Source organism: Mustela nivalis, assembly GCF_964662115.1.
Source record: "Mustela nivalis genome assembly, chromosome: 4".
In the NCBI taxonomy this organism is placed as follows: Eukaryota; Metazoa; Chordata; class Mammalia; order Carnivora; family Mustelidae; genus Mustela; species Mustela nivalis.
Window position 1 is genome coordinate 63063125 of NC_139023.1, and position 17387 is coordinate 63080511.

General features: G+C 53.6%; 1 protein-coding gene across 2 annotated transcripts in view; it reads right to left on the reverse strand.

Moving 5' to 3' along the window:
- The window catches only part of JAKMIP1 (janus kinase and microtubule interacting protein 1), a 127981-nt gene that overhangs the window by 7358 nt on the left and 103236 nt on the right, over window positions 1–17387 (reverse strand). For both annotated transcript variants that reach the window (XM_082727468.1, XM_082727471.1), the window contains exons 14-19: window positions 15898–15999; window positions 15185–15238; window positions 14489–14554; window positions 8665–8733; window positions 7040–7117; window positions 3799–4002 (exon numbers count right to left, since the gene is read on the reverse strand). In XM_082727468.1, coding sequence (XP_082583594.1) covers window positions 3799–4002; window positions 7040–7117; window positions 8665–8733; window positions 14489–14554; window positions 15185–15238; window positions 15898–15999 — 573 coding nt within the window. The remainder of the gene's footprint in view (window positions 1–3798; window positions 4003–7039; window positions 7118–8664; window positions 8734–14488; window positions 14555–15184; window positions 15239–15897; window positions 16000–17387) is intronic.

A 17387-nucleotide genomic window follows, 5' to 3' on the forward strand; every position in this document is an offset into this window, starting at 1 on the left:
CAGGCTATGTCTGAATGGAAGGGGAGGACAGAAGGGACCTGTCCTTTTGTCCCTGGCAAGGGGCCCAGCAGGTGCCAGGCTGGGTCAGGGTGGGGAGGGGCACCGTAATGAGAACATGACCGCACGTGTCCTTGGATTCTAGTCCAAGGATGAAGGGACAACTGGGGTGGGGGATGCAGGGTTCAAGTAGGGAATGGCTCCTTCCCGTTCTTCAGGGGTTGGGGGCAGGATCCCCTGCCCAGCAGAGCTCACCATGGGACTCCGGCCACCCCCATCCCATTTCCCTGTTTATCATCACCAGGTGTGCCTGCACAAGGCTGAGACTTTGTCTTGTTCACCCTTAAACACGGCTTGGCACCCAACACCTGCCCAGTCACCAGATATTAAATGAGTGACTGTCACAGACATGACAACATGACAGAGTACAGAGTGAAGGTCGTGCTGGGGGGAAAAGGTCAAGTGCAGCAGAGAGGAACTAACACATGTCCAGGGCTTAGCTTTTGGCTCTTCCCAGTACTTTAATTCAATTCTCCACTGACTCTGCTATGACTGTCCCCATTTTACAGGTTTGGAAACTGAGACTCTGGTGACACTATAAGTCAGGGTGTTTTTGAATCCAGACTTGTCTGACCTGAAAGGCTGTGCTCCCAGTGCCACCCCATAGCTTTCCATACACAGGCCGTGAGCTCCACTGGCCACAGTTGGTGGGGGAGGGGGGAAGGCCACCACTACCTGTGTGGCTAGCTCTTACCCAGCTCCTGTGGCCTCTGGTTTTTAAAAGTCCTATATTCAGCAGCTGCTGCTTTGGAAAGTTACAGCTTATAAACATCGCACGCCTTTTGTTAAGCTCAGTAAACCATTCCTACCCCAGGACCTTTGGACTTGCTGCTCTCTGCGCAGAGCACAGGGGTTCATCTCCACATCATTTCCCATCTGTCCTCATAGCCTTTCTGACATCCTTGGTGTTTATTTGTGCTGTGAGTTTCCTCACTAGAGTATAAGAGCATGTTATCCACGAAAGCAGGGATTTAGCTCCCTGCCCCAGCCCCAGGGGCCAGTCTTGTGCCTGACACATAAGTACTCTGCTGGTACACAGCCACTGAAGGCAAGCAGGAAGCCACAAAACCTCACTTTTGCTGACACTCTGGGGTCTCGGGGCTTGTTGGAAGGAAACCGTCCCCTCTGGTTGGGCATCACATGAGGATGGCCAAAGCCAGGAAATTCTGTTACAAGGAACAGGTGTGCTCTCAAGTCTGAACATCTTTTACAAAGGCACCAAGATGCCGGCTGGGGCCCCCATGCCGGCTACTGTCACACATATGGCACTTGGCAGGGACAGGGAGCAAGGAGCAGCGAGCGCCATGGTGTCTCAGATACCCCTGTACTTGCCACACCGGGAAAGTCTGGCCAAACATCTCCCCCTTAAGTCCAAGTCTGGAGGAAGAGCTCTCCAAACTTCCCAGAAGCACAGAATGCAGAAGCTGAGGCCCAGAGGTAAGCCTTGCCATTGATTCAGTCAATGAGATGAGCCCTGTCCTCTGAGTTCTATGGTCCAATGCTACCGGGTGGGGTGGGGGGGGGGGTGTTCACCTGGCCTAAGTCAGGGTGACAGGGTGAGGGGAGAAGCGCAACAAGGAATGAGAGCTCATGCTCTTCCAGAACCAAAAAAGGAATGAGACCCTGCTATGGACTGAATGGCACCCCAGCCCCAAATTCCTAGGTTGGAGCTGTAACCCCCAGTGTGAATGGATCTGGACGTGCGGCCTCCAGGAGACATTAAGGTTAAGTAAGGTCATAGGGTTGGTCCCTGATCTGGTAGGGTTGGTGGCCTTATAAGAAAAAAAAATCTCTCCCTCCGACTCGCCCCCCTCTTTCTGCGCTGTTTGTCCCCCTCTGGTCATTTGAGGGCACAGGGAGTAGGAGGCCATCTGTGAGCCAGAAAGAGCCCAGAGGCCCCACTGGCCACCAGATCAGCCAGCCCTTTGCTCCTGGCCCTCCAGCCTCCAGAGCTGTGACCCACAGGAGTCTGTCTGTGACATTTGTCACAGTGCCCAGAGTGGACGGAGACAGGCCCTTACTCCCTTCTGGAACTCACAGCCATGGATCTTGATTTACAATCCCCCCACACTGAGCAACTTTTTTCTGCAGAATCCAATTCCAAGGTGCGGCCTGAGAGTCAGCATTTCTAACAGTGCCCAGGGAGGCTGCTGCTGCAGCTGGTGGTCCCTCCTCCCCCTCCCCCGCTGCCTCCCTTTCCCTCCACACCCTGAGCTCCAGTGCTCTGCCCAGCAAGGCCTACCGTTGCTCTGGTCATTGTCACTGCAAATTCTTGGTCTCCATCCTTAGTGGCCAGCCCTACACCAGCAACGTCGCCACCCACTCAGGCCACGGGGATTCCAAGTCCTCCCTTGCCCCTTCCACCCCTCATCGCTGGGTGCCTGCCTTTCTTCCTCCCTCAGGACAGGAGGCGGCCCGATGTGCCAGGACAAAGCCGCAGCTTCAACATGGTGGCCTTCTTCCCCGTCCCCACCCCCCACCCTCCCCCTCTGCTTGGAAGTCTGGGCCTCTGCCTCACCTGCTGGGCTGCACCCCAGGCCTCACTCATCGCTTGCGCGCACGTCAGACCTTCCCAATCGAAGGACTGATGCCTTTCCCTTCCCCTCCCTCCATCTGCAACCTCTCCTTGCCCTTTGTCCCTCTCTGTGCCCGCCTGATCAGGAATCTCCCTACTAATGAAACCTCTCTCTCCCTAGACACAGGGTGTGTGTGTGTGTGTGTGTGTGTGCACATGCGCACGCACATGCCTGTGCACTTCAACTGCATGCACATGGCTTCACAGCTGGGGTGCTAGGGAGCAGACAACCCAATGACACCAGTGCAGTGGGCAGCATGGGAACAGAGGCGACAGCCAGGTCGGGGTCACAGGGGCCTCCTGCGTGTCCTCTCAATCAAACCAAGTCTTGTATGAAGAGACCTCCCAGGCTGACCATTCCCCCTTCCCCTTCGCCACATCTTTCCACTTCTGGCCGGGCCCCCCTGCGCACCCTCCTCAGATCCGCGGGGACCTGTTCTATCTTCAGATGTGAACCTCCCCTGCCCCTTCCTGATGGTGGCAAGCTTGCTCTGCCCTCTGTGATGTTGCCTCCCCTGCTCACTCGTGTTCCTCCTCCCTGGTGGGACTCCCTATATACTGTGTGACCTTCAGGCATGTGACTTAACCTTCCTGAGCCCTAGCGCCCTCATCAAGAGAATGGATGTCATTGTCCCCACCCCGCAGAAAATGTTGGAGTAGAGGCTGGGGCCTCTTTGTCCCTGTTATCTCCCTGCAGTCCTTGCAGCCAGGCTCTCCCTGGGGTCGGCAGCATGTGACCTTCACACAGGACTCCAAACCTTGGAAGACATTTAGGGTTTCGGAGTCCAGTCCTCAAATTAAGCATCATCACAAAATACAGCCGGAAAAAAAAAAAAAAAGTGCACACCGTTCAGCCACGCCTCCTGGTTTTAAAAAGAACCTGACCTTCAAAGAGAGTACACCTGCCCGAGGGAGAGCCCCGGGAAACGACAGGCTGGGGTTTGCATGAGGACCCAGCAGGGGGCGCCCTCCCCTTGCAATGTGTATCCGAACACTGCTCCCTGTCGCTGACAACGCACGCCGAGAATTCCTGCCTTGCTTCCGGGGGAGATTCGCTAGGTGGCCAGCGGGCCATCAGCCATGCCTGAAACACCAGGTTCCCGTCCGAGGGGCCAGAGGCTGGGAAGAGGGCAAGAGGCACCTGGTGCCAGCCACCTGCCCCTCACCTGCTGGGCCTGCTGCAGCAGCTCCATGCGCTCCCGCAGGACCTGGCTGTCGGACTCGCGGCTCTGTCTCAGGATCTGCCGGCGCACCTTCTCCACGGCGGCCTGCAGGTCCTCCCGCTGGCCCTCGCTCAGCGCCTCGCTGGCCCTCCGCCCCGGCTCCTGCTGCAGCGCGTTGTACAGCGTGGCCTCCAGCTCCTGGATTTTCTGAGTGGCCCAAATCACACAGACAGTGGAAGATCACAGACGAGGGACAGTAGGGGCCGGGGCATTGCAGCCGAGGGAGGCAGCGTGGGCGGTCTCAGGCGGGGAGGGGAGCGTGCTGGGTTGGGGGGGCTTCAGAGAGCATCCAGCCGGACAGGCAGGCGGGGGTGGGAGGGGGAGAGCCAGGGAGCCCCTTTCAGCCCCGTGCACAGCTTTTTGAGAACCTTAGTCTATTCAATCAAGAATAGCCCTCCTCCTTCCAGGAGAGGACAAGGGCTGTAAGAAGAAATAACCACAACTGCTCCTTAAAATGTGTGATTCAGAGAGAGGCTTGGTTCGACCAGTTTCCATTTTGTTCTTGGCACCCCATGTACTCCCCCCAAACCTCCCCTTTTCTCCTGGGTGTCCGGGGGGGTGGGGGGGGGTGGGTATGTCTCAAATTGCACACATGTGGTTTTCAGCCAGCTAGTTTGGAATGCGATTTTAACCTAAAGCAAAGAGTGACAATGCTCTAACCGGGCCTGCCCTGCTACAAACACGAGACGCCCTGTGTTAGCAAAGCAGATGAGATTAGTGGCCAGTTGGAGGCTCCTTGTGAAAGGCAAGAGTTTTAATCATTAGAGGAAGTTATTTCTTTTCCACTTGACCTCCGAGACACTTAAATATAGTTACCTCTAACTACCTATATAGTTAGATATAGTTATCTAGGGACAAAAGAGAGGATTATCTCCTTTTCTGCTTCCCCAAATCCCCACCCACATTGTCCTCGAAAGCAAACCCCATCCTGGGCCAGGCTGACCACTGCTCTGGTCACCGTCACTGCAAATTCTTGGTCTCCACCCTCCCCAGCCTGTCCCACACCTGCAACTACCCCAACACAGGGCTTCCAGCCAAGGGATCTAAGGAACTGCTCCTTGTCTTCCCAACACCGACTAGACCAATCTTCAGTCTGGATGGAAATGGCCAAGAAGAGGGAAGACATGGCTGGAAGCAGAGATGTGGAGGGGACGTTTTCCATGGACAAGCCTCTGCAGGCATCTGGTCCCCGCTCTCCCAGCTGCTCCCGTCAGTGTCCAGTGTTAGTGTGATTGTGCTCACTCCGGGGGGAGTGGGGGGGGCAAAGGGGGTGGGGAATGCAGGACCCATCAGGCCAGAGCCAATCTTAACCACCAGGTGTCCCCCATGGGAAACCTGAAGGCAAAGTCTGTCCACAGGCACGGCCCAGGGCCCTTACGTGGGCTCCACATGGAACCAGAGCTTGCCTGTGCCTGTGTCTGCAGGCTCACCCCCTCCCCATGCAGCAGCTGTGCTTCTAGGGGACCACAAGTCACCAGCCTCCAGCTGGGACCCCACCACCTAATTCCAGCAGCTCCACTGTGGACCTGCCACATCTCACCCAGTGCAATGACAAAGGAACACAGGCCCATATGTGGTGCCAGCTGCCCTCCCTCCTTCCCAGGCACGAGGCTCCCTCCTGGAGCTTGTTACTTCCCTCATGTTCAAGTCTATCCAGTGTGACATCAGAAGGCAACCCCATTGTGAACCTGAACCCCCCAAGGCTTTGGAACAGTCTTTGGGAAAGAATGTAATTTCTATGGGGTTGCAGGATTGGCTCACCCAGGGGCCTCCTCTGCAGGACCAGGACTCAGAGGGACTCAGAAGCCTTCCTGCAGACAGTACTTAGATAGCAAAGGGTGGACACTGAGCTTTTCTAAAATGTGATGAAAATCACCAGTCCTGCCAGAGGTCCCTTGAAAAGTCAGCCTGTGATTCTGTGAACTTGCCAAAGCGTTTGCTTATGTTCCTCTCCGAGCCCAGGCCCACCCTTCAACCTTCGACACATTAAGGACCCAAGAAGCCCTAAGAGTTTTCTAGACTTTGGCTTCAGTGCCCATAAAGCTCCTGAGATCAGAGCTTTCTGGGAAACGCTAGGGAGCCAGTGTCCTGTGATGTGGGAAACGCATTCTTGAAAGGACCAGGGAGAGGGGAGGCAGAGTCAAGGCAAAACCAGCAAGGGAATGGTTGAGTGTGAGCTTCTCTCCCAGAGAAGGAGGAGATATTTCTATTTTAAATTGCCCTCCACACCGTGATAACATTGTATGCCCAGAAATAAGTGCTAGGAGGGAAAACTGCCCCATCCCAGTGAGGCTCAATCCCATGTGGCACCTACGACCTCTCCGGCCCCCCATCCTCTCCATTCAGGCCTCAGAGCCCAGACACCAAGGGCCAAGGGTCTCAGGGAGGTGGGCCAGCCCCTCCTACCCTGGCTACTGTCACTCCATCCTCCTGGCCATGCTCATGGAAATGAGGTCCTGAAAGTCATTTTCCAGTTGTGGACTATGCATTTCTTAAGTACACACTATTTCATAAGATGATCTTAACTGCAAATGACCAGGGCAAATACTCGCTCAAGACTTTGGGTATCACGCTGCTGCTTCTTGCAAGAAGGGACACTGAACTCTCCATTCTCTATGCCGTGAGGTTCCCTGGTGGGTCCGTATCATCTCCCCATCTCACTTGCTGCCAGAAGAGGCCTCAAAACCATAGGACACGTGAACCTGGATGGGATCGCATTCTAAGCTAACCACCAGGAAGCCTGGGACAAATTCTGTGACCCAAACGCAACAGGGCGACAAGTAATTTTGTTTTGCTGATCCCCGCCTGCTGCTCTCCTGGCTTTTCCTCTGTGTTCCTCGGTGACTGCCCCTTGTTCCTGTTCACAGGAAAACTGGCTTTGGGGTTTTACATATAAGTAAGTATTCAAGTAGAACGAACACATAAGAAAGGCAGCTGCTTCACACTCATTTCAAATGATTCCTAGAATTGAAAGCACACCTGAAGAAACCACCCAGCTAAGTGGCTATTTTGGATAAAAGGGACAGTGCCGCTGTACAGTCATTCCCGTCAGAACACAGGGCATTTTGACAGCGCCCACGTGGCCCTGGTGTGGCCCCTAAACATGGTGTCAGTCCCAAAGGAAAACACAGCTTCTGAGGGCGAGTCTAACAAGCCAAAGCGACCAACCCACTTCCGGTCCTACCAGGTACGCCTGGTCGAGGGCTTCCTTCCTGTAGTCCAGTTCCTCCTCTAGGTAGCCCTTCTGCCTGCTGAACAGGTCCTGAAAAACAGGAGGCCCCCCACGACTGAGATCAGCACAAGAACCCACCCTGGTGAGGCTCTTCAGAGACCCCTTACTCACCACTGCTAGAGAGCGACCCTCCCTGCAAGCTGGAGACCCACCAGAGGCTCAGATGAGAAGGGAGGTGATGGTCTGCCCTGCTCGCCCCTCTGCATGAATCTGCAGGAGCCTCACAGGCCCAGGAGCCATGATTCAGCCTGTCCTGCCTCCTCCTGGCTTCCCATCCCTATGGGGTTCTGAAAGCACCAAAGCCATTCTCCCCCAACCCAGTGCCCATGCAGGAATCCTTCTCAGTTCTTCTCATGTCCTTGTGGCCCATGAAGCCATCCCAACAGTTCTCAGATGTGGCTCGTCACCGCCCTCCCATGACAGCATTTCCCATCTCTTGACTAGTTTCACTGCCTTCTGCCTCCTCCCCGTGCCTGAGTCACTCTTTTAGTCCTTGCAAGCACGGTCTCTCCAGAATGCAAATCTCTACTACTGACTGGAAGGTTCCAAGGTCAGAGCTCCTCTCCTGCAGGCGCTTGACTTCACAGATGAAGAAACAGGACCAGAGAAGCCCAGTGCCTTGGCCTAGATGTGTCCTGGTGGCCAAGGACAGACTAGACTCCAAGCCAGGGCCCTCTCACACCACACGAGCTCCTAGGCTGTAAGCGATTCCTTCTACCTTTGGGTTCTACCTCTCACTCCTACTTGCAAAACTTGAATTGGTCTTTGAGGGTTCAAGACCCATTTCGTCTGGGCAGCCCTCTTGAACCTCCCTAAGGCTGGACACAACGGACCCTTATATGCCATTGTCCCCTGGTGAATAACCACCACCACCACCTCTCACCAGGGACCCCACCAAGCACTGTGCAACACTGGCTGTGCGTCTCACGTCTCTCATCCCTACAGCCCAGCAAGGTGGACCTTGGAATCCCTCACTTAGCCATGAGTAAATGAAGACCAGTGCATCTTTCCCAAACTCTCAGGGGCGTTAGGGAGGCCAGCAAAGATGGGAGGCCCCGCTGCGTGTCTTCAGAGCCACTGGGCCAAGGACCTCAGCATCGCCCACATGCGGCTTCTAATGTCCCCAGGCTGCCTCATGGCTCTTGGCTCATAAGCACACATCCCCATAGGCTTGCGAGCTAGCTCCTCAAGGCAGGGACCCCTCATGTTCCTCACTGAACTGCTAATTCCTCACTGGACTGCTAATCTTGGCATGGCACCTGGGATAACGGAGGCTCTGAAAATAGGTATTAAGTGAACTACTGAGTGAGTGAAAGAGTAAGCCAATGGATGACAATTACCGGACACAGCCATTAGGGCAAAGGCAAAATTTAGAAATGCACACAAATCAGTGTCCACCAAAATACATGCGAGGGGCGCCTGTACGCCACCCCACCCCAACGCTTGCATGCCCTCTCTCTCTCTCAAATAAATAAAATCTTAAAAAAAAAAAAAAAAAAAAAGAATACATGGAGGCCTTCCCGGAAAGGAAGCTGTAGGCACCATTTCCACCCTCCTGCCTCCCACAGTACTTTTACCTTTTCCCTCTCCAGGTCCAGCATCTTCTGGGTCAGGGCTGCCTCAGTTCCCTCTATTTGCTTCAGCCACTGGAAAACAGCAGGGACAGAGGGTCATCAAATGAGAACCCGTGCCAGCTAGGGGCCTTCCGCCAAAAACGAGTGTGCAGGGGGCCTCCTCCTCAATGAGGCTCCTGGCCTCCGCGGCTCGTCCCAGGGCAACCCTCAAAACAGAATTTAATTGTCTGTACAGATGTTCAGCTTTGACAGATGTTGGCTCAGGGACCAACTAGGTCACGGATATCTGTGCGTGTGTGTGTGTGTGTGTGTGTGTGCGCGCGCGTTTGTGCCTGGGCCTAGGTAAGTGTTTCTGATCAAGCCTGCATGTCCAGGAAGGACTTGGCGTTTGAGCTGCGGGGTCCTGACTTGATGCACAGTGGGCCCCTGTGTGCAGCTGAGGGCTCTGTGGCTGGGTGGCTGAGTGTTACTGAGGTCTCCTGCTGAGTGCTGTGAGGGTGGCTTCATGCTGGGGACCTTCTCCAGACTTTCATGCCCATAATGTGGCAGATACAGCCGCACACGTTTTATAGGTGAAGACATGGATACCTAGTTAAGTCTCCTGTCCAAGGTCACACAGGTGGGCAATGGGGATCTCTAACCCAGCCTGCAAAACCTCACCCCTGCAACAGCACCCCTGAGTGGTTAGGTGCTGAGTTCTAGGACAAGAGGGTGCTGAAGTGGGCTAGTGAGCACCTGCTGAGGGCAGGTCACAGGAACAGTCTGTCTCTTCTTGGGTCTGGGCTGGTGGTGAACGAGAGGTGGGCAGCTGTTTCTCAGGATGGAGGTATGCATGTGTGTCTTTATAGGAACCCAACTAAGAGATGGGCTGGTGGGGAGACCTGCGGGGCATTCAGTGTGGGTGTCTGAGGGCAGGGGCTGTCCATATTTGACACTGTGTATGAATGTGTGCATTCAACACAATAGAGAGCCTCCTTGCCTCCAGCCTAGGGACCACGCCCCTTTCCTGGCTTCCTAGCCTTGCTCAGTGGCCATAGCCACGCAAAGCTCAGCTGGTTCCTGGCTTTCCTTCTCCTCTCCCACCGAGGCTCCCCTTCCTCTTGGAGCCCTGCCCTTGGCTTCCACCCCTCGCCCCCCACCCCCACTCGGGGGATTCTTCCAGTCTCTGTGCCCCCTCTGTTCTTGCAGTATCCGCCTGCAGCCGAGGCCGCCCCACCACATCTCCCTCTGAGGCCTCCCCAGCCTCCTGGTCCTTCTGCTCAGGACAAGCCCCATTTCCCCCAAACCAGGAAGCGGAGAGCCGCCTTGATTTCTCCTTCCCCTCCCCTGTCCATACATTGGTTCCACCTCTTCCTGTTTCCAACACCCACCCACCTGCCACACACCACAGCCACTACCCCTCCAGGCTCCTGTCTAGACCCAAAGCCCTTTCTCTTTTCAAGCCCATACATCCTCTCAAAAACCCACTTCTGCTTCAAGCCCTCAGGGACATCCCATCACTCCTGACAAAGGCTGGCCCCCAAGCCCAGCCTGCTCTCCCTGCCTGGAACATCACCACCTCTTCCACCCTGGCCTCTGCCTCAGGTCTTCACTGAGCTAACACCAACTCAGCCTTCTGGCCAAATTAGCTGTCGCCTCCTCCAGGAAGCCTGCCCCGCTTCCTAAGTCCATGGGGTCAGGTGCCTTCCTGGATTCCTACATCATCCTATGAATGGCTCTCACAGCACTCACCTGACAGATTGCTGTTGTCTGTTTCCCTCCCACAGAAGCCCAAAGGCAGGGACCATATCGGACGTGTTCTGATATACCTCCTTACCCATCACAGGCCCAGGGTAAAGCATGTGCCCAACAAACATGGTTGAACGAGTACAGATGTGAGAGCATGGAGGTCTGGGAGGGGGAGTGCTGGCTCCATGGAGGGAACAAGACTAGACGAAGCTGTGATCACACGGGCTTCCCCCAACATCAGAGTGAGCTTAGGCCCCAGAGTAGACCCCCAGAGTGGACCCCCAGAGCCAGTGGCAGAAGCCAAAATTAGAGTATTTCGTTAGACGTTATTGAAAGGATGTGTGATGTCTCAAAAAAAAAAGCATATTTTTGGTTGGAAATGAAAAACATTTCATTTTTAATATCCTAATGCGGGCAGTCCCAAAATGAATCAAATTTAAATGGAAAAAAAATCAAAATCCAGTTTTGAATCATTACAACAAGCTGCTCTTAGAATAGGTTTTATAGAATATGGTGTCCAGTTTCTTCTTACTGTTAAAAAAAATTTGACATGTATATTACACATAGAAAGAAAAAACTTGAAAAGTACTTCTCAGCAACTGAGGGAGGAAAATGAGAGCAGAAAACACCGGCCACAAGCATCCTGGGTGTGAGAGGTCAGGAATCTCCCACTGAACAGAATCTGTCAGATAGCCACTAGGCCACACTTGGGAAAGAGAATACCTAAATACAGCTGGATCTGTACCACCCCCCAGAAAGAAGGTGCATGGGGACACCTGTCCTCCCCAAACCTGCAGGGGAGAAGTGAATCAGTCTGCAGGGGTTTGGGCAGGAGGACATTCCGTAGGAAGCCAGGTCTCTGCCTATAGGTATAGGCCCCCTGGGGGGCAGGCAGGAGCCCTCTCTCCTCTAAGACCCAACTCTCCATTCAAGAGGGTCCCAAGACCTTGACCCCAGGCCAACTATTGGAAAGCTTGACTGCGGCCACAGGCCTAAGCTGAATCCGCTAAGGTACTATTACCAGTGAGAAAATGAAATTAAAAAAAAAAAAAAACTTTCATCTGTCTGATTCGTTTTGACTGTTTCTCAATTGGTTTTGAACTTAAAGGAGCTTCATAAAGAAGAGGTGTGACTTGGGGCTCCTGAGTGGCTCAGTCGGTTAGGCATCGGACTCCTGATTTTGGCTCAGGTCCTAATCTTGAGGTTGTGGGATGGAGTCCCAGGCGGGGCTCTATGCTGGGGGTGGAGCCCGCTTGGGATTCTCTCTCTCCCTCGCCCTCTGTCCTTCCCGTCCCCTCTCTCTCCCTCTCTAAAAATAAATAAATAAAATTTAAAAAAAGAAAAAGAAAAAGAAGAGGTATGACTCTGATCACCTGTAAACCTTCAGACATCCTACGTTCAAGCTTCTCTGCTGGGCAGGTGCTACTTGCAGAGGGCATGGGGTGGGGACACCTGACCTTGGACTCTGCTAACCTTCAAGAAGGGGCAGGGCTTCCCCAGTCGAGGAAAGGAGCGAGACAACCCCCTAGAGCAAGATGCCCTGGCAAGGTCATACAGGAACACCACATGACAGTCCTCAATAGACTTGCACCTCACTTACACGCTTCTACAAAAGCAGCACTGTGCCTCTAAAGAGAAAACAGAAGTTGCCCTCAGCTTGGTCAGATGCTGACACTGAGTGGCAGTTTCTAAGACCACATGCATTGGGGTGCCAGCTCGTGAAATCGCGACCAACTCACGTGTGCTTGCTCAGCACTTTCCCCGTTCCAGCACTGACATCCCCACGTCCCAGGAACCACTCAGTCCCAGGCTAACTGGGCAGTCTGTCTCCCCAGGGACCTGTCAGGGCTCTCAGATGGTCCCGCAGACCCACCTTTCCTTCTGGGGCCACTCCCAACACCAACACCCCCTCTAGGTGGGACAGATAGCAACTCCCAAATGTACGGGATCTTTAGCCACAGATCTGTGGCAGGGCTAGGGTCTCTAACACCCAATCTGAGTCTAGTCCCAAGGACCATCCCAGATAGGGAGGTGGGCTTCTCACCTGTACCCCGTTGGCTAGTGAAAGGTATGGGGGCACAGGGTCAAAGCAGAGGGTTGCTACAAGCCAGGCAGGGGTCTGAAGGGGGAGCATCGCTAATCTGTCATGGTTGCTGAGAGGAAAAGGCACCCTACAGATCTGAGGTGGACGGCCTAAGGCTGCAGATCTGGACCCCCATGATTTGCCAGGCTGTGGGGAGGAGTATGTCAGGGAGAAGGGAGCAGCTTGAAAGGGGTTATTCTCAGCAAGGCTGTGAACTCCCTACAAGGTGTGGCCTTCCAAGAGACTCTGGGGGTTGGAGAGAGGAAGCACCCTAGGCCTGCTGCCCAGCTCCCTCCCTAACCAGCCACCCAAGTTATGGAGGTTTCCTGTAACCATCACTGGCCAAAGTGCTCAGTGAGCCCTAAGTGCTCAGTAGCAATGTTTCTGTTTTAAAATGCCATGTCCTAGAGTCCCAATACCAGCCCTACCAGGTTTGCAGGTTCCTGGTTCCATGGCTCAGAGTGACCCAAAGGCTGATCTGCAGAAACCCCAGGTGGTGGTGGTGGTGGAGGAGGATGTCCACCCAGGAGGGGTCTCCCAGGGGATGAGGAAGGAACTACGTAGCCTGACCTCACCAATCATCCAGGAAGCACTTGCCATGAAAATGAGTCTTGAATGTTTACTAGACACTTTATGTAACAGTGCACAGAGCTCTGCATAGGACGTTAGGATACACTGGTGGGAGGGATGTATACTGAGTGAATACGGTGTGCCTAACCCTGTATGGTCACCTGCAACTAAGGGGCCCAACAGCTAGCCAGGCATGAGTCAGCATCACCCCCTGCCCACCTGGGGACATAGGCTCAGCCAGGTGAAGGGATTTGGGAAGTGACTTGCCTCCTGTGTGACCTCAGGCGAGGCTTTGCCTAAATCTGTTACCAATACTTCATGCCCTTCACATGGCTAGGGAGGAAGGACAAGAGCCCAGGGCAGAAAACTGTTTCTATTTTCAATGCCCCTCCAAAAATTCTGGGAAGAATCTTGATTAAGATCACTAAGACCTCTTTGTCATTAAAACGGTATTTTTAAGTTAAAGCTCTCTGGATGGGACTGCATAAAAGTTACATGTACCTTAAGTATCCTAAACACATGTAAAAGGTAAACCAGGAACGTATTTTTAACAAATACAGCAAAAGCACATGGAGAAGTCAGTAAGAAACAGGGTACTTATGACAAACATGTATTGAATAACTGATGAAAGAATGAATGAAAGAATAACAAACCCAGTGGAAACAACAGAAATGTTGTTACAATTCACAAAGAAGGAAGGAAATAGATAATACACAGTAACAACCCAGAATCACCACCACTCATCAATGCAAACAGAAACACTAACATCATGAGATTTTAGCCCCCGGAACTGACAGAGTTCTCTAGCGGGGACATGCCCGTTGAACGTGGAACAAGCAATGTGGTCACACACAGGTGGAGGGGGAATTGGGACCCCTTTTCTAGAAACCATTTTGACAACATTAAATTTCTGAACCCCCCCCCCCCCACCAGTTAGCCCTGTGATTCCACCCCTAGTGTATCTCCTGTGGAAGTGCTTTAAAAGATTCGTAGGAATCTACGGGTGAAAATATTCACCACTGCATAACGATAAATGGGGGGTGGAGATAATGGAAAGGCAAAATCCAGCTGCTGAGGCATAATTCGCTTCCGGTTTAACCGCAGGGTAGAAGGCGGCGGGCTGGAAGCCTAAGAAACAGGGTTAAAAACTGGAAGTCAGGTATGAGTTTGACTAAGCTTAAAAAACCGGGATGGCAAAAACCTGACAGGAAGGCCACCCCGGTGTTACAGATGCTTCCTCGACGGGGTTTTCCTCTGCTTCTGTGCTAAGCTCTCTAGGGGAAGCGGGGTGACTTCAGGCCGGAAAGGAACAGCATGCGCGTGCACATGCAGACGCGGACGCGGGAGCGCATGCCCCAGGGCCACACGAGACAGCAGCGCGCAGGTTCTTGTGTGGCGCGGGGGAGCTCGGACACGTGCACGGACAGAAGCGCCGTGGGGCTCTACCTTTTCACACAGGGCAAGCACAGTTCCAGCTTGGATTATTGCAACCTGTTCTTCGTTTCTCAAATTCTAAAACACAAAAACGGGGGAAGGGCATTTTACACTGGACCCCACATCCCCGTGCAGACAGCGCTGACCGGCTTGGATGCCCCTCCAAGAGGGGACCATGGGGCTTGGCCACCGCTCTCTAAAGGGGCCGGCATTCAAACGCAGCCCCATCGTGTCATCTCTGGGGCCAAGGCTTTTGGAGTTAGGGCCTGTTTGGGCCAATCTTTTAAGGGGGCAAAACCACCGCACTCTGCTTTTGGAAATCTCGAGGGATACCGCTCTCCCTCTGAGTGATCCTCTGTGCGCGCCCTCATTCCTCGCAGGAGCGAGGGATGAGCTCAATCCAGAAGCTAAGTTCGGAAGCCCCCACCCCCTTCCCCCAGAATCACCGCGACCCCCCTGTGACAGCGTGATCCGCTCCTCACAGCACGATCCCCCCGTGGCAGCGCGACCCCCCCGTGGCAGCGTGGTCCCCCAGTGGCAGCGCGGCCCGCCCACCCTCGCGGGGGCACGGCCAGACAGAAGCCTCACACTGCACATGTCAGATCTCTCCAGTTAGGAAGAACCCGAACGGAAAGGAAAGGAAAGGCACACACAGCACACCCAGGTGGAGACAAGAGCGCGCGAGCAGAAGCCGACCGGCATAGTTACCCCATTATCGCCAAGGATATCTAGCTTCTTCATAAGTTCAGAAACATTCACATCCTGGAAAAGATTTCCAACGTTCATTTTGCGGGAGCTGCCCAGCCCGTGCACCCCGGTCTCTAGCGCAGCGGCCTCGGCCTCGTCCGGGTCCCTCTCTGAGCGCGCGCCGCGGGGCCCAGCACTCCCGGCGGCTCCTTCGGGGTCCAGGGAGAGAAGGCAGGGCCTGCCACTCGTCCGCGGAGCTTTCCAGAAAGGCTGGAGGAGTGGCGAGGGTCAGCAGGACCCCAGCCTGCAACCTGGCCTCCCGCCCACTCACTCACTGCGGCAGCCCACGGGGCTCAGCGCCGCTGTAACGCCACACGCACGACACGTCACGTCACGTCACATCGCGTCACGTCCCATCCCGGGGCGGCTGCTGCCATGCAGACCTCACTCCCGGGAGGGTGCGGCTCGGAGAGCTCGCAACCCGGAGCTGGGCGGCCAAGCCGGGGTACGCCCACGGCTCTGCTCTTTAGACATGGGTGCAAATGCAGTGACATTTGGTGACCCTCTGAGAAACAAACTCCAACTTTCAACATATGGTGGGGGGACTGGGCCCTCTGGTTCAACTCGATTCATAGCGAGCACAAAGGCACAGTCCCCGGGTACGGCCGAGCCTGGCCTTCCAGCGGGCCCCTGGCCATCTCGGTTTAGCGGAGGCACCCCCCCAAGCACGCTACCTTAACTCCTTCCTGGTGACAGAACAGCTGGAGGGCGCTGCTGTTGTTCTCGGGGAAGGTGCTGATTTGGAGGTTAAATGCTGGCGACCTCCGCTCTCTTTCCTGGAGAAAAGATTCGGTTTAAAAACAGAACTTTATTGGATTGTTTACCACTTGCCATTTTCCCACGTTACGCCGCAAAAAACCAAGGCATTCCAGTTGGCAAAGGCGTTACTAAAAGGCGCCCATTCAGACGACCGTCTCTGGGTCCACGAAGGCGCAGGCCGTGGTCCCGCCTCCGCCGCGCACTGGATCGGCTGCGCAAACGAGTCTACTTCTTACCTACTCAGCTAGGAAGAAACGGTTAACAAGGTGTCATGTGTTCACTCACTGTGAGCTGGAAACCCGGGAAGCCACAGATCGTCATTCAGTACTTGGTAAGAACGAGTGTGGGAAATTTCAACAGACAACATAGCCACCAGCCATGGAGTGTCCCCTGTGCCTTGGGGCACGTCGCTCTCCCATTGAATCCTCACAACCCCAGGAGGCAGGCATTATGGCTTTCATTTCACAGACCAGGAGGCTGGGGCAGGGTAGAGGGTGAGTGGGGTCCTGCGCTACTGAGTGGAGAGACCAGGACACAAACCTCCGATTCACTTTTTTTTTCTTTTTTTTTTTCAATATAATCTCCCGACTTCACAATTTTTTTGAAACACACCAGTGATCCTTCTATCCCTGCCTTAGATTGATAATCAAATCTCCATAACTAAAGAAGGAAAAGCAAACATTTTCCCAGGAGAGGTGCTTACTAATCAAACGTAAATTGACATGTTTTTTTAAAAGGACAGGAGAAGCCCGATTAATTACAGGGATATATTATATAGCTCTGCCTTTAAAACTTGAGCAACAGACAGGCTGGCTTTATGGGAAGGCAAGTAGAGAAGACCTTTCTAAATTATCCCTTCAAATCAAACTGCTTTTATTTTCTCAAAATCACAGTAAGATAAGTAAACATGCTTGGACCATTCCTGTAGCATCTAGTGACAGAGTCCATGGGTCCCTTTAATCATTCAACTAAGAAATGTAACCAAATGAGCACTAGCTTGGATAGTGCGACCTCTGCAGATGCTCTTGGATAAGGTGAATGGAGACGGGAAGGGAAGGGGGCCATTCATTCAACTCACTTCCCCAAAGCCCAGCCAACCTGGCTAATCTGGTTTGAAGCAGTTCAGGGGGAAAGTTTATTTCTCTTATTAGCCAAGAAGACCAAAATTCACAGTGGTTCCATTGTGTGGATGTCTTCTTATCTACAATACTTAAATGGAGTCCCCATAGAAAAGGGGGCAGAAAGCTCCTATTTTATACGAACGAAAGTCAGAAAATTGGTTTCTAATGGCTCTGAAGGATGGTGGAGACACTTAAAGAAAATTCTAGCACACTGAGAAATGCTCATGGAAATCCTCTGAAAAGGACATGGACAAAGCCCTGGGAAAGGCTTCCTCGCTGGCTGA